The sequence below is a fragment of the Zingiber officinale genome, chromosome 6A, assembly GCF_018446385.1.
Source record: "Zingiber officinale cultivar Zhangliang chromosome 6A, Zo_v1.1, whole genome shotgun sequence".
Classification (NCBI taxonomy): domain Eukaryota; kingdom Viridiplantae; phylum Streptophyta; class Magnoliopsida; order Zingiberales; family Zingiberaceae; genus Zingiber; species Zingiber officinale.
This window is the reverse complement of record NC_055997.1, coordinates 118,772,237-118,789,103: the sequence shown is the minus strand read 5'-3', so window position 1 is coordinate 118,789,103 and position 16,867 is coordinate 118,772,237. Positions and strand designations below refer to the sequence as shown.

At 41.1% G+C, this 16,867-nt stretch overlaps 2 protein-coding genes and 1 long non-coding RNA gene across 4 annotated transcripts; all 3 read left to right on the top strand.

The window, feature by feature from the left end:
- Nucleotides 1-2,580: 2,580 nt before the first annotated feature.
- Nucleotides 2,581-3,861, top strand: LOC121994344. Its single transcript, XM_042548414.1, has one exon. It carries the CDS (start codon nt 2,664-2,666, stop codon nt 3,057-3,059), a length of 396 nt encoding a protein of 131 aa, XP_042404348.1. The 5' UTR covers nt 2,581-2,663; the 3' UTR covers nt 3,060-3,861.
- Nucleotides 3,862-4,005: 144 nt separating this feature from the next.
- Nucleotides 4,006-12,812, top strand: LOC121994379. The gene is made up of 3 exons (XR_006115699.1): nt 4,006-4,049; nt 11,833-11,926; nt 12,682-12,812. It is a non-coding gene; the product is annotated as an uncharacterized LOC121994379 (long non-coding RNA).
- Nucleotides 12,813-13,669: 857 nt separating this feature from the next.
- LOC121997696 (metal tolerance protein 7-like) lies at nt 13,670-16,831 on the top strand. 2 transcript variants are annotated; one of them, XM_042552251.1, is made up of 6 exons: nt 13,670-13,985; nt 15,033-15,133; nt 15,363-15,608; nt 15,823-15,903; nt 16,016-16,246; nt 16,323-16,831. In XM_042552251.1, the coding sequence occupies exons 1-6, from the start codon at nt 13,832-13,834 to the stop codon at nt 16,671-16,673; spliced, it is 1,164 nt and encodes a 387-aa protein (XP_042408185.1). In that variant the 5' UTR covers nt 13,670-13,831; the 3' UTR covers nt 16,674-16,831. The 2 variants fall into 2 exon arrangements, with proteins under 2 accessions (XP_042408185.1, XP_042408187.1); XM_042552253.1 differs by having other exon boundaries at nt 13,674-13,979.
- Nucleotides 16,832-16,867: the final 36 nt, after the last annotated feature.

Sequence of the window (16,867 nt, the reverse complement as noted above, 5' to 3'; positions counted from 1 at the left end):
ATCATGTTATTCAATCGACTCTTTTAAAGGTCGGATTCCTCGAAGAGAAATATGGAAGTAAGAAAAATAACAAAAAAAACTTTATAATTACTGAAGTTTCATGTATAATTGTATGATTTTTTTTATCGTCTCTCATAGTTTCTATAAGTAATGGTACGCTAAAGGTCAACTATGTGTTTTAAAACACAACTGCTTCCCTTTTGGAGTTGTTTTTAACACTTACAGTGCTTCTCTCTTCTGAGTCTTCCCTTTTTCATTTTTGTCTGCTCTGCCTACAACTCTGCGCGGCTGCACTTTTTCCTCTGCTCTACAAAGGTTCTGAACCTTTGTGGCTTGTGTTGTAACTTGCGAGTTACGATGGTTGTCATCTACTCATCTTCGTATGTAACTGCAAATGCAAGACTGCACCTTTGCGTGACCTGCATCATCTTTGTGTGATCGTGTCTCGGCCTCTCTCTAGACTCTAGTCTCTTCAGACTCACATACTACAATTTTCAAATCTTCATTCTCCATCATTGGTGGCTTTGGCTCTGTTCATCTGTTAATCAAGGATAAAGTTATTAACTTAATTTTTCATCCGTTTATAGCATAGGATTTTGTTGGCTAACTAATTAATTGTAAATTTAAAATTTAATGTTGACTTAAATTGTTAAAATAAGTGTTGAGTTTTATTGTCTCATAGTCTATTGACTAGTGAGTACTAAGTAGTGAGTCAGTGACTACCGACTACAGTCTATGAAGTTCGAGGTGCTTAAGTCGCTAATAATTTCATCCAGGTGCAATTACTCCTTTCATACTGAGTTGATTTAAATTATAGTTTTGAAACTGTTGTGGTTTTATGTATTATAATATGTTGTCTAAAAAAATATTTCTAGATGTGAAAAAAAAGATTAGAACAATTAATTGAATCATAAAGAGATTAGGCGCCGTAAATGAATCATAAAAGACTACATTAGACTCTTAATAATTTTTTTTGTTAAAAAACAAGTTCTAATGAATATATAGAAAATTTAAATAGAGATAATATAGATGAGTCTAATGGAATTCATGATATTAATGATGAGCCTAATAAAATATATGATACTAATTAGCATAGAGATAATTTAAGAGAGCATGAAAATGTTACTAATGTAGTATATAATGAAAATACTAATATTGATAAACAATTTATTCCTCCATTTGATATATATGATCCAAAAAATTGAGATAATATTGATAACAATACACGTGATATTTTAGTTGAAAAGGGACCTATAAGAGAAATGAATCTCATATTTCCTTTTGATCACTACTTTAGATATTTTTCAAGTGCTCATTATTTGAAAAAGTTAAGTAATGGAGTGGTAAGAGACCGAAACTGGTTGATATGTAGTAAATATATAGATAAAATTTATTATTTTTGTTGTAAGTTATTTAAATATGAAAATAATAGAAGTTCTTTAACAAATGATGGATTTAGAGATTGGATATATGAGTGAATAACTTAAAGATCAATATGAAAATTTTATTAAACATATAGCTAATATGAACTCTTGGAAATAATTAAAAATGAGATTAGATAAAAATAAAACAATTGATAAAGATCTACAATAAGAAATCTCTAAAGAAAGAGAGCGTTGGAGACAAGTTCTTATAAAAATATTAATAATTGAAAAATATCTTTCTAAACATTGTTTGACTTTTCGGGGATTTAATGAGAAACTATATTAAGAAAGTAATGAAAATTTTTTAGGGTTGATTGAAATAATTACTGAATTTGATGTTGTGATGCAAGATCATATTAGACGCATTCAAAATCCTAAAATTTATCATTATTATCTTGGTCATAAAATTCAGAATGAGTTGATTTATCTTTTAGCTGATAATATTAGAAGTATTGTCATTAAAAAAATTAAGGAGGTAAAATATTTTTTATTAATTCTCAATTGTCTTGAGATATATCAATAACAAATGATTTTCATAGTACAATGTGTTAATATATCATTTTACAATGTGAAGATAGAAGAGTATATTTTAGAGTTTCAAAAAGTTAATGATATATCCAGTTTTAGACATTTTAATGAATTACAAAATGTGTTAAAATTACTTGATCTTAGTATTGAAATATTAGGGGTCAATGTTACGATAATAATTCTAATATGAAAGGAAAATATCGAGGGGTTCCAAAAAGATTATTTGAAATAAACCCAAGAATATTATACATGTCATGTATTTGTCTTAGTCTTAATTTGACTCTGTTATGTGATATATTTTTGTGTTAAAGTTAATACTATTTTTTATTATTTATGCTAGTATAAGTATAAATTTTATGTGGATTTTTATTAAAAAATGTAATAGTCAACTCAATATATATTTTTTCCTTTATAATTATTAAAAAACTGATAAAAAAGATAATATTATTTTTTAAATAAGGGGTAAAATACTACTAGAGAGAAAATACAAGATTAAAAGTATTTTACCCTTTTTGAAAATTGTTTATTATTCGTTTTTTTATTTTAAATCTCGCATCCAAAACAAAAAATTACTTTTAAAAAGATCTTACGGCATTCGAACACTCGTCTTTCCTAATTCGTACCCCGTTCTCTTCTGCCCTATAAATATTCCACCGAAAAGCCTCGTCGGAGACGCTTCAATCCACTCAGGGCTTTTCCGTCGATCGAGCGATGGCCGATCGGAGCGGTGGCGAAGGATGGCCCGCCGACGCGTGGCGGTCTCCGAGTCCCCATCGTCGGGCACCGGACGGTCACCTGGTCCCTATGTGGGAGAGGCGGTTCTGCAGCAAGGCTTGCGGCATCCCGTGGGAGCGCCTATGTGCGATCCAGCGGTGGATGACCGGCGACATGCAGGAGCGGGTGATGCGGTGGGACGACTCCGCCGTGGCGGAGGCCTTCCGCAACGCCAAGGCCAGGTACTGCGCTCGCTACCACGGCCGGCCCTGCTGCATCCCCCTTCCCGACCCGGATATGTACATCGATGACGTCGACCACGACGCCTTCGTCGATCCTGAGCTGATCGCCGACCTAGAGAAGCCGCCGCCGAAGTATAGCGAGCTGGACTAACCCGCCGCCGCCTCGACTACCGGCGGTATGGTTCTTCTTGAAGACATCCGTCCGACCGGGTGGGACGAGGTGCCCGAGCCTAATCCCTTGAACCGCGGTGGAGTTGCCGACGCTTGGGATCACTCGACCGGGTGGGACGAAGTGCCGGCGCCTAATCTCTCGAACCGTGATGGATTTGTCGACGCGTGGAATCAGGGCGATCCAAGGAGGAGTAGCGGTCCCGAAAGATCCGATTTTGTTGCTCAAGACAACAGGAGAAATGCCCAATGGGATACCTGGGAGGAAAAAAATAGGACTTTTGATCGAGGTAGAAGAAATGGAAGAAAAAGGGAGGGAGGTGATCGCTGGGGGCCGAGACATATCAGACCCCATTACAAATCGAACAACGAGCCTTGGGGAAACTGCAGAGGAGGTGGAAGGTATTTGACAGGGATTCAACGGTATCGGGAGCATTATCCATGAAATACTTGTTCTTGCTGGTAGGCAATAGAGTGGTGCTTTTGCTGTTTAAAGAGTAGATACTTTGATAGAGTTTTTGATTAAATACAACGGAGACTAATGGTGCTTCGGATATGCATTAGAGGAATATTGAACTGAGGTTTAGAATCATCTTGTAAGCATTTTGAGATATGTATCCTTACTTCTAACCATGGAATTGTTTAATCTGCGTTTTAATATACCGACATTACTATACCTGTTCATTTCTTAGACAATGGTTTAGTGAGTTAGACCAATTGATGATTCAGAACTATCAACACAAAAATACAGCTCACCTTAAGAAGCCAAACAGAATTTATGCAAGTTGATGAGTGCGGTTGATATTTTCCTGAGGAATGGTATACTTTTAGCTTTTGTTTAAATGTTTTGTAGGATTATTCTCAGTACTATGCCCATATTACCAACTGAAAAAGAAAGTAGTTGATAAATCATCCTTTTCATTTTCAGGTTACAAGTTAAGATAAAGAGAGAAGTGCAACATCATATTCTTGAGTAAGTATATATATTTGTTTCAAGCGACAAAGAAATTCTTTTACGCTTTCTGCATTAGCACCTGAATTAGTGTTGTTAACATTTTTTTTAAATGCCAACTCTCTATATTGTTTTCTGGTATTTTCTTCATGACATTGGTGCTCCTTAGAGCAACAAGACTAACTGATGCTGGATGTGCCTCTGAAGCAAGAATAAAGTAGCATTCATGTTTTAGTTGCAGATATGTTGTCTAAAGTACTACAACAATGACAATAATACAACAATAAACACGTTTTTTTTTGGAGAGAAATAACATTTTGAACTTTGTATCAATGGTTTAACCGATACAGACTGATGCGGCAATAAGGAGGAGCCTATCTGTCACGAGTCAATTGCCATGTGATAGGTTAAAGTCAAGACGGTCAACGCCAGGACTTAAGGCTCGGCCGCGCTGGAGTGGGAAGCGGTTCATTGGCCGATCAGAAGGATCATTGCCTGATCGACCATCTGAGTGAACAAGTGACTGGGCAGCTAGGGCAGCAAGAGAGCAAGTTGAGCGGGCGAGAAGCTCGAGCCGGACGAGCCGATCGGAAGGATCATTGTCCGGTCGACCATCCGAGTGAACCAGTGACTGGTCAACCAGGACGGCAAGAGAGCAAGTTGAGCGGGCCAGAAGTCTGAACCGAGCGGGCCACCCGTCCGACTTGAGGTATGTCGTTGGCATTATACACCTAATGAACTGATACAATAATAAAAGAGAAAAAGATAGATAATTAATAGGGGAAGGAGAAGACAAAAGAGAGCACTCCATCTATCATTAAATAAGAAGCAACCAAGACAAAGATGCCTTCCGTTGGTAATTAATAGCATTAAATCAGGGAAGATGGAGGGTCACCGAGAAATGTATAAAAGAGTATGTTAGGTACGAAGAACGGCAAGATAGATCTTTGTCCCTAATACTTTCACTATTTTCTTTTTCTGTTTCTGACTTGAGCGTCGGATGGCCAACGCCAGGGACCCCCTTCCCTGATTTTGGTTTTTGTTTTGTAGAAAGGAGTGAGGTCTTCATCCAGTCAGTGGAATTGCCACCTCCTTGGCTTTTCAGCTTCGCGCCTTCAGACAGGATCATTTTGGTGCCGTCTGTGGGAACGTAGCCTGCATCTGAACGAGAAGATGGAAGATGCCAGACGATTCACGACGGTAACGCTGACACAAGAGGAGCTCAACGCGCTGATACAAGCCCGGGCGACAAAGATAGTGGAGCAACAACAACAAGAGTTGGTCGATCGTCAAGTGCAAGAACCTGCAGCCTCAATAGTGGGGCGGTAGGCTGAACAACACTTTGCTCGGGAATTGAACAAGATGTCGATCGACACCTATAGGGAAAGCTCCTAATGCGCAGACCCTGTTATGGGCTCCAGCAGAGAGGGGCTGCGCGGATAAAGATCGGGGATCATCCTCTGATGAGGCACCCATTCGAAACACAAGAAAAAGAAAACCTAGGGAGGACGACTCGCTCGAATGGGTCAATCAACAGTTTTCAGCGGGGATTTTAAATGACCCTTTGCCGAAGCACTACACTCCATTGACGATTGGGGAATATAACGGGACGACCGACCCCGACGATCACCTGGCCAATTTTAACTACGCGACCATGTTGCACCAAAACACAGATAGGGTAAAATGCCGAGTCTTCCTTACCACATTATTTGGATCGGCACAATGTTGGTTCAAACGTTTGCCTAGCGGCTCGATCCACAGCTTCAAAGACTTCCGAGCGATCTTCCTGCATCACTTTGCTAGTAGTCGTCGCCACCAGAAGATAAGCGTGAATCTATTCTCACTGAAGCAGGGGCCGCAAGAGGCCTTAAGGGCATATATCCAACGCTTCAATCAGGTGGCGATGGACATCCCGACGGTCTTCTCAGATGTATTGGTAAACACTTCCACTCAGGGGCTCACTGAAGGAGAATTCTTCCGGTCACTCATTCGGAAACCACCAAAGGACTTTGACCATCTACAAAAAAGGGCCAATGAATACATCAATATAAAAGAAGCCCAGACGACCAGAAAAAGAGAGGCACCAACCGAACCAGTGGTAGTGTCCGAGTGGCATTAACAGAGCGGCCATCAGCTTCCTAAAGGATCCTGATTGGGAGGAACTCAATCGCAACACAAGCCAAGGGTGTATGCCGTGCAACACGTTGGAACCGAACGCCCAAAAGCCTCCAGGGGAAAAATATGGATGCCGATGTTTTGCTCTTTCCACCAGTCGACGACTGATAATACCCAGGACTGCTACCTGGCTAGCAGACCGGCCCCAAGAAGGCAGTATCGTCAACCATCGTCGCCTGATTGGAGACATAGGTGCCGATCAGCTAGGCGAAGGGAAGATGAAAGGACAACGGTCGAACCATGCCACAATCAATCTCAACGGAACAATCCAAGTCTTGTTCGGGAGCAATCTGAACGGAGACGACCCTCAGTTCGAGAGGAAGAAAGAAGGAGCAACGTCACTCGGGGTGAGATAGGAATGATCGCCAAGGGGGGGGGGGCGAACGACGGTGATTCCAATCGAGTGAGAAAGTTGCACGCTCGGCGACTTGAAATTCACGTGGTCGGCTGCAACAAGGAGAAGATCGAGGGACCTAAGATCAGCTTCGACCCGAAGGATTTGGAGGGGGTAGAGAGATCCCCTATGACGACACCCTAATTATTCGAGCGGTAATAGCTAATTATATTATTCACTATACCTTTGTTGACATAGGAAGCTTGGTGAACATCATATTCAAGAAAACGTTCGATCAGCTGCAAATCGACCGAGGCGATCTACTGCCCATGACGGCTCCACTCTATGGGTTCATCGGCAACGAAGTGTTGTCGATCGGCCAACTGCGCTTGGTCGTCTCGCTCGGGGAAGAGTCGCTGAAGAGGGCACGGACGACTAATTTCATTGTGGTGGATGCATCGTCAGCCTACAACGTCATTCTGGGCCGTCCGATGTTGAATGAGTTTCAAGCAGCGGTATCCAATTTCTATCAGAAGATCAAGTTCTCGGTAGGAGGCGAGGTGGGCGAGGTCAGAGGCGATCAATTGGCCGCTCGACGTTGCTACGTCGAGATGGTCAGAACGGAAGCACGAGCCGCTCGGAAGACACCGCGCTTGGAAGTGAGCACTATCATAGAGAAGCCTCTTGCTCTGGTCTACAATGAGAGGGAGGAGGTCCAGATCCATCCGAATTGATCAGAGGCGACAACCTTTATCGCCACCGATCTAGAGAGCAAGAAAAAAAGCAGAGTTGGTCGCCTGCCTCAGACAAAACTATGACGTGTTAGCCTGGTCGACGCATGAATTGTCTCGCATTTCTCCGAGCGTGGCTCAGCACGAGCTACATGTCCGACTAGACTCCCGGCCGGTTAAACAGAAGAAGAGATACTTCAACCCGAAGCAGAATTTGATCATTCGGGCGGAGATAGAAAAATTACTAGAGGTCGGCCATATACGGAAAGTCTAATTCCCGAGTTGGCTCGCTAACGTGGTATTAGTCTCCAAGCAAGGCAATAAATGGTGGGTCTGCATCGACTTCTGTGACTTAAATAAGGCATGCCCGAAAGACTTCTATCCGTTGCCTCGTATAGACCAAATGGTGGACTCCACAGCGGGTTGCGAATTAATATGCATGCTCGATGCATACCAAGGCTACCACCAAGTGTCGCTCGCCCGATAAGATCAAGAAAAGGTCAGTTTCATCACGACCGACGGAACCTATTGCTACAACATCATGTCATTCAAACTAAAGAACGCCGGAGCAACCTACCAAAGACTGATGAATAAAGTGTTCCGTAGGCAGATCGGCCAAAACATGGAGGTCTATGTCGATGACATACTAATAAAATCCCTCTAACGTCGAGGAGACGTGCCAAACTTTAAGAACTTATGGAATAAAGCTAAATCCTAGCAAGTGTCTGTTCGGTGCGAAGAGCGGTTGTTTTCTCGGGCATATCGTGATCGAGCAGGGGATCGAGGTAAATCCGAGTAAAGTAAAAGCCCTGCAAGACACGCCTCCACCTCACAATTTGAAAGAGGCCCAACGACTGACTGGACGGATCATCGCGCTTTTAAGGTTCATCTCTAAGACGCCCGATCGGAGTCTGCCATTCTTCAAAGTACTGTGCTGAGCTACAAGATTCCATTGGGGTGCAAAATGCGATTGAGCTTTGGAAGAGCTCAAGGAGTATCTTAATTCCTTACCTGTGCTAGCTAAGCCGAACGCCGGAGAGCCTCTTTGGATCTATTTGTCATTCACCGAGCACGTGGTCGGATCGACATTGGTCGAGCAGAACGACCATGAACAGCAGCTTGTGTATTTTTTAAACCATATATTAAAAGATGCTGAATTTTGCTACACTGGTCTGAAAAACTTAGCTTATGCTCTAGTGCTTGCCGCTCGGAGACTTCGTCCATATTTTCTTGCTCACCCAATTGTTGTCATGACCACCAGTACTCCAGGAAAAGTCCTCCTCAATTCAATGGCGTCTGGGTGGCTAATCAATGGGCAACCGAACTAAGTGAGTTTGATATCCAATATCAACTCCGAACGGCGATCAAAGCTCAGGCCTTGGCTGATTTTGTTACAGAGGTCCAGAACGCCGAGCCGACAACAACTTGGAGAATATATGCCGATGGTTCGTCCACTCGACAAGGCATCGAGGTCGTCATTATGTTCATTTCACCACAAGAAGGTCAGATGTAACTTTCTGTTCGGCTGAATTATCGAGTCACCAAAAATGAAGCTGAGTATGAAGCCTTGATAGCCGGCTTATAGGCAGCATGACATGTCGGAGCCACAAAAGTCCTCATTCACTTAGATTCCCAATTGGCCGCCCAGTAGCTATTAGGAACATTCGAGATTAGTAGCTCCCGACTCAAGTTATATGTAGAAGTTTTCGAGAAGCTAAAGACAAATTTTCAAGAAGTCGCTATACAGAAAATCCCCTGATCGGACAATCAAGCAACAGATGAGCTGGCTAAGTTAGCTAGTTTATTATCATCAGTCATGATCAGTCAGCCGATCGAACAAGTCTCGCTGGCGGCGCACATCGACCGGATGGAGGGAGTGGTTTACTCGAGCAACTGGAGATCGCCACCGATCAAATTCCTCTGATCGGGTGTCACGCCGGCCGACCGAGAGGCAGCGCGACTATTAAAGAAGAGGGCCGGACGGTTCACCTTGGTTTGAGATCAGCTGTATAAGAGAGCCTTCTCCAGACCCTTACTCAAGTGCGTTGGACCAGAAGACGCAGAGTACATCGTACAGGAAGTTCACCAAGGCTCCTGTGGAAGCCATCTGGACGACCGTTCGCTGACTCAAAAGATCCTCTTGGCTGGATATTTTTGGCCAACTCTCTAAAAGGATGCCGCTCGAACAGTAGCCACTTGTTTGTCTTGCCAAATGTATCACAACCTTCTGCATCGACCAATCGAGGAGATGAAGACATCCATAGTGTCTTACCAGTTCGACCAATGGGGCATGGACATCGTAGGGCCTTTTCCCATGGTAATCGGTTAGCGGAAGTTCCTGTTCGTCGTTGTGGACTACTTCTCAAAATGGACGGAGGCCGAACCATTGGCAAAGATAAGTGAACAAATAGTCATCAAGTTCGTCTGACAAAATATCTTGTGCCTGTTCGACATTCCTCGATGACTTGTCTCAGACAACGGGAGGTAATTCGTCGGTCGGAGGCTCAAAGAATGGTGCGAAGGCTATGGTATCTAGCAGATCTTCACCTTAGTGGCTTACCCCCAAAGCAACAGCCAAGCTGGAAGCTGCCTGAAGGTAGTCTGATCGGCCCTTATACTTGCCGAGCGACGATGGATTCGCAACCTCTAGCTTCCAGTCGGTCGGAAAATTGGGCCGATCAGGGAATTTGACAAAAAAAATAGTATTCCTTACAATGTTTATTGGAGGACGTCATCTTATCGAAAAAGACCAAGTCTACTCGGGCTTGGAATAGGAAAGTCCCCGGCTCGGATAGTTTAGGATAATAGAAGTAGGGGAAGAGCCGGGTGGACAGAGGAATGCCGTGCAAATGAAAAAGGACTACACGCCACTCAGTAGTCGAAAAGAGTTGGGGCACTAGCTGATGGAGAGAAATACGAAAGTATTTGCAAATTGCAGAGAAGAAGGGGTGGATAGAGAACCGCAGACTGACGATAAATTGGTCCTTAAAGAAACATACAAAGCCTAGAGGTGGCTCATGGGGCCGATCGGACAAAGAAGGAAGGGCAATTTCATAGCTCGGAGGAATTTCATATGCAGAGTTTAGGCTCTCTGCGTCACCCCCATCGAATCTAGATTCGACGGAGGTGTACCAGAGGCCTAGAATAGGGACAGGAAGTTGAAAGGAACTCGCCATCAGACAAAAGATCGATAAGAACACAACAGTTTGATTGAAAAAGAGAAAGAGGACGCTAAGAAACAACCAAATGAACCGAATGAGAAGGAAGGTTTACGAGAAAGAGGAAAGATCGCCGAAGAAGAGAGCACAGCAGCAAATTCGTTGGAGAAGAGCGTGTAACAGCAAAATCTGAAGACAAAAAAGCGAAGTAGACGGCGACGTCACACGTGAGGCTTATAAAGCTTGCGGCCGATCGACGGTAACTGTCTGATCCAGGGTACACAAACCTAGAAACAAATTCAGCTATTGATTTTGAAAACAGTACACGTCACGTCAGGCGGATGTTTGCCCGTCACATTAGGCATGCGACGGCAGTATAGGACACATGTCCTTAAGTCAAAAGACTGCATTTAAAGTCCTTAATTAAAAAAATATGGTCGTGTGCTTAGCCATAATCTTCGAGGATTTATGCGAATTTCGAGAAATTCGAATGACGCCAGCCAAAATCACACCCACCTAAAGGGATACCATGAAAGTCAAAAATTTCAAAAAGTATTGCTGACCATCTTCTCAATCGGCACACCATCTTCCCGATCAACACATAATCTTCGTGATCAGCCAAGGCAAAGTGAAGTCGAGTGGCGTTGGTTCAGGGGTCTCTCAGCAGTTAATGGACCGCGCATAGTCCGATTGGGCATTGAGGCACCAACTGTCCAGTCAGTCGGACTTGTAGCCTCCTTCGACTAGACTTAAAGGGGAGGCTTGTGATGCAGCGATAAGGAGGAGCCTACCTGGCACGAGTCAATTGCCACGTGATAGGTTAAAGTCAAGGCGGTCCACGCTAGGGCTTAAGGCTCGGTTGCGCTTGAGTGGGAAGCGGTTCATTGGCCGATCGGAAGGATCATTGTCCGGCTGGCCATCTAAGTGAACTAGTGATTGGGCTGCCAGGGCGGCAAGAGAGCAAGTTGAGTGGGCTAGAAGCTCGAGCCGGACGGGCCGATCGGAAGGGTCATTGTCCGGTCGACCATCTGAGTGAACTAGTGACTGGTCAACCAGTGCTGCAAAAAAGCAAGTTGAGCGGGCCAGAAGCCCGAACCGAGCGGGCCACCCGTCCAACTCGAGGTATGTCAGTGGCATTATACACCTAATGAACTGATACAATAATAAAAGAGGAAAAGATAAGAAGCAACCAAGACAAAGATGTCTTCCATTGGTAATTAATATCATTAAATTAAGGAAGATGGAGGGTCATCAAGAAAAGTATAAAAGAGTATGTCAGGTACGAAGAAAGACAAGATAGATCTTTGCCCCTAATATTTTCACTCTTTTCTTTTTTCTGTTTATGACTTGAGCGTCGGAGGGCCAACGCCGGAACCCCTTCCCTGATTTTTGTTTTTGTTTTGTAGAAAGGAGCGAGGTCTTCATTCAGTTAGCGGAACTGTCACCTCCCCGGCTTTCCAGCTTCGCGCCTTCGGACAGGATCACAGACTATACATAGAGGTAATTAAAAATTTAGTTATACTGAATAAATCGATCAAATTTAAAAATTCGATTAGGTTATTTTAGTATTTCAATTCCCTTCTAAAAATCAATCAATTTATCCAGTTAATTCGGTTAAATTTTAATTTTAAAAGTCTTTATTCAGTTAAATCAAATAAATCGAAATAAAAAAAATAAACAGATAAATTTTTCGTTAAAAAAATTCAATTTCAATTTTGATTTAATCTTCCATGATTTTATCATTGTTAAAAAATTTGAATAATTTATTTTTTAATCAAATTAATTATTTTATCGATTCAGTTTATTTATTTTTTATTAGAAATTCGATTAGTTTGATTAATTTGAAAATTTTGATTTATTCGATTTTAATTAATTTGATTCGATTTTAACATAAATATTCAATCATAACAATATATAGAGGGCGTTATGGAATAAATTAACTATTATTTTCTATTCGGTGAATGTAAAGACCAACTATTAATTAGTTTCTGAAATATATATTTGTCTATCAATTTATGCTGTATTTTCTTTTTTTTTTTCACCTGAATACCTATCCAATAAAACAACAAGATAGTGAAAAAAAGTAGGAATTTGGTTAAAGGGCTATCTATATTATAATACCTCTCCTTGCGCCCTTACTGAGCATAGTCCCAAGCAATTATGCAACAATTAATTATGCAACAATTGAACTTTGCTTTTTTTTACTTGTCATTATTAATTTTTTTTACTGTCAAGTATAACGTGATCATCAATAGGCATGCATGGTGACGGTGAAACTTTGAACGGTGAAACTTTGAAGGTCCAGCTAAAAATGCGGTGCTATAGAAGCAGGAGAAATTTTAGGTACTTGAGAGATAATTAATTCTCCATTGAAGCTGTTTTGGTGCAAAGGGCTCACATCTGTGCAGTTGTTTTGGATATCGGGTTACCTAATTATGGATAGCAGGCTGGCAACGTTCATTATTTGAATTGATTTTAAAATATCTCATCTCCTTGAAAATGAATATAAATATAATTAGAAGTTGCATTATCTAATTTTGAAAATTATTATTTTTCTTTGAATTTCAGTTAATATCTATATTTTATAATCTTGCATCATTTAAAATAAATTATACACCTAAATCCATAGATTATTTTTTTATTGTCGACACATACAATTTCTAATAAATAAAACTAAAATTTATGGATGACTTCTTAACTAATTTTAGCACTATTCAATGAATATAACTAAATGTTTCATATTTATCCATTATTTTTAAAACAATTTGGAAAGTGGAAAGCAATTTGGAATCAACTAGTGAGAAAGAATCCATAAACATGAAGTGGACAGGAACATGAAATTTAGTAGCGAAACAGCTGTGAGGCGTGCCATTTCCCACAAATCATCAATTATTAAATTACCTATGAAGTTAAAATTGCAATCCCTTATCCAGTTATCCTTGCATTATCTCTTCGTAAATAAAATATCTAATATCATAACAGTTAGCAGAGGATAAAATTAAGCCCCGAGTATTCGGTCCGCAGTTGGATCGGTTCACGTCGAACCGGGCCGATACGGTCTGACCCGCAATAGGAATCAGTTGGTGAGTCGGTTATAGCATTGCCCGCAATTTTCGCATGGCGCTCGATCGCGGCACGCAACGCGGGCACGTTGGTTGGGCGGATGCGCCCGCGTGGCATTGCTGCGTGGCCCGCGTCCGGAGGATCGAGACGAGTTCCGAAGATTGAGATCGATCGCCGATTGATCATGTAACGGAGGATTGATTCAAAAAGACAAAGCAGTTGCATTCATTACGCCGCCTTGCTGTTTTTCTTTCCTTTCTCTCTGCCTTTTCCTCTCGCTCTCTGCACCTCTCGATCGCCTCTTCGGTGCGATTTTGGATTGGTTTCCACGGCCAACGGTTGATGGAGGTGGAGCTGCTGTCGCAGGGCGAGTCGCCGGGGGCGGCGGCGCGGACCAGGGCGAACTGGAGGCTCAACATGAGTGAGTTTTCGCTGCCGCAGTTGCCCAAAAAGATGCCTCTGGCTTCTCGACTCTTTTTGCGAGGCAATGGTACACGTATTACTTCTTAACATTTTCATGATAGATTCTTTTCCTTGTTATTTTTTTTTGAATCCATGGATATTTGATTTCTTCTCATATTTGTGTTCATGTTGATATTAGGTTATTGTTTTGTATGTAATCATGGGGTTGGAATAGGTGCTCGATTAGGAATGAAAATAATATTGTAAATAATATTTTACTTAGTAGTACTAGATTAGGAATGAAAATAAATAATTGGACTGGGATTCTGCATCAATGATGCAGTTCATAAATCATGGGAGATTCCAATTCGACAGGGTAAAATTTTACTCTAATTATACTGAGTTTTCTATCCATGGGACGAGCTCTTTTCTTCTTCTCTTCTCTGTGATGTTTGTTTAATATTTAGGGTTGTTCTGTAGAATCTTATATATATATATAAAACTCCATATGTGTTTTAGAAGCATCAGTAGAACTTTGTGTTAATCTTGGAGATCCTAAAATTTGACGCTTTCAATTGTTGTTTTTGTTTGTTTGTTTGCAATCTTTTCAATCAAGTTTCCAGGTCTGGTAAAGCTTCTTACTTTATTCCCCTCCTTTTTTTTTCCCTTTTTGTCTCTTTTTTCTTTTTCTTTTTGTTTCGTTTTTCTTTTTGGAATTTGGTGTCATGTTTATTTTACAAAAATCAGTATCATATGAATTTCTTATACCTTGCTTGTACTAAATGGATTGTAGATTGTACATAAATTAGCAGAAAGTTGAAAAGGAAAATACAAAAATAATTTTGAGACAAGTGTTATGGTGCTTAAGTCATGTCTGTTAATGGAAACGAGTTCTCTAAAAGCTAGGAAATCTACAAATAGGAATGAAACAGCAAGTTGAAGAATAGGAATAAAGCAAATGATGTCTTCGAAAAACTTCAAGCCTTCAAATAGGAAGTTAACATGGAAACAAGTTTATAACATGGTTATTAACTTATTATTAAGAAAGTTTCTTTCCTCATTTTTGCCTCTGATGCTCTAACGATTTTGCATTCGCTCTGGCGTGTCTAAAATTAATTTCTGTTCCTTATATCTCATCAAGGTAAACAAAGCAAAATCTCAAAGTACTACGAGCAGCAAGGCAAGCTTCTGGAGGGATTCAGTGAGATGGAGAACATGTCAAGTTATCTTGCTCCGTCAGAGGTGTGGCAAATGCCTTTGTAATCATCTTTGTTCTTGTTCTTTATCTTGTGCATGTGATTGGGATGAGATACAATATTAGCTAGCACTCATAGATGATGTATAAATTCTGAATTAACATCATTTACCAAATTCTTGAAAAAAAAAACATGCCTTTCTTTTTTCTTTCCTTTTGTTGGATCCAAAACAATCTTTTGTTTTTAAACCGGAAAGTTTTGATTTATCTTTGTAGGATGAGATGGAGAAACTGGCAAAGAGTGAAAGACTGGCAATCAATGTCTCGAACATAGTAAACCTGGTGTTATTTGTATCGAAAGTGCTTGCGTCTGTGGAAAGCAGGTCCATGGCAGTAATAGCTTCCACTCTTGATTCTCTATTGGATCTCTTATCGGGATTTATACTTTGGTTTACGGCTTCCGCTATGAAGAAACCGAACCAATATAGCTATCCTATCGGCAAGAACAGAATGCAGCCTGTGGTAGGTAACGCTTTCGATTTCTAAGTGTCTGAAAAACTTTTAGACAAGTTTCTATTGCTAATAATATACCTCTGCACTCTAGCTGACAGAATTCGTCTGAATATTTATGAAAGGATTTTCAGTTCTACAATGATGTTTAACTTATTCATCCGTAACGAAATTTAATTAATGCAACAATGTCTAAAAGTGATCAATGTCTATGTTTTGCATTCAGGGCATAGTGGTGTTTGCCTCTGTGATGGGCACTCTTGGTTTTCAAGTACTGATAGAATCAGGTCGTCAGCTAATTAGCGAGGTACATAGCATCTCTTGTTGTTCGACTCATAAAAAATGTGGACTCTTAGAATTGTTTCTGTAAGTTATGATGTTTGATCGATAACAAGTTCAATATCAATGTTATCTTACAGGAGCATCCCACTTTTGATACCAAGAAGGAACTCTGGATGGTTGGCAGCATGAGCTCAGTTACTGTGGTCAAGTTCATGCTCTTTCTCTATTGTCGCAGCTTCAAGAACAAGATTGTGAGGGCCTATTCCCAAGATCATTTCTTCGATGTCCTGACCAACTCGATCGGTTTAGTCTCCTCGCTGCTTGCTGTTAGATTCTACTGGTGGATGGATCCTATCGGTGCTATATTGGTACGTTAACGCATACAACATAATAGAATTAATCACAATGGCAATGATTTTACAAGCATACATTGGTCGAATGCAGATTGCTCTATACACAATTGGAACATGGGCAAAGACAGTGCTCGAGAATGTGGGATCACTGGTCGGCAAATCAGCACCGCCGGAATACTTAACCAAGTTGACCTACCTCATCTGGAATCACCACGAAGAGATCCAGCACATTGACACAGTGAGGGCCTATACTTTCGGGTCACACTACTTTGTCGAAGTCGACATAGTGCTACCCGCAAACATGCCGCTGAGCCAAGCTCATGACATCGGTGAGGCGCTGCAAGTGAAGCTGGAGCAGCTCCCTGAGGTCGAACGGGCCTTTGTGCATGTCGATTTTGAGTTCACTCACAGGCCTGAGCACAACACAAACTCAAAGGTCTGAAGAAGAGCAAACACTTTTAAGAGGCTGTGCCAAATTAACATGAACAGTGGATTAGTTTAATGCCTTCTGTTTTCCTTTTAATATATGTTTTTTATGTCACACTTTTAGATATAAAATAACTCTTATTATTGAACTTAGAAGAAACATATTGCAAATTACAGGAACAAAAAAGTTCATTTATGATATTGTCTTGC

Coding starts and splice junctions, on each gene's coding strand:
- LOC121994344 (XM_042548414.1), top strand. CDS start 2,664: ATGGCCGATCGGAGCGGTGGCGAAGGATGGCCCGCCGACGCGTGGCGG.
- LOC121997696 (XM_042552251.1), top strand. CDS start 13,832: ATGGAGGTGGAGCTGCTGTCGCAGGGCGAGTCGCCGGGGGCGGCGGCG. Junction 15,904..16,015: donor GTCGTCAGCTAATTAGCGAG/GTACATAGCATC, acceptor GTTATCTTACAG/GAGCATCCCACTTTTGATAC. Junction 16,247..16,322: donor ATCCTATCGGTGCTATATTG/GTACGTTAACGC, acceptor GGTCGAATGCAG/ATTGCTCTATACACAATTGG.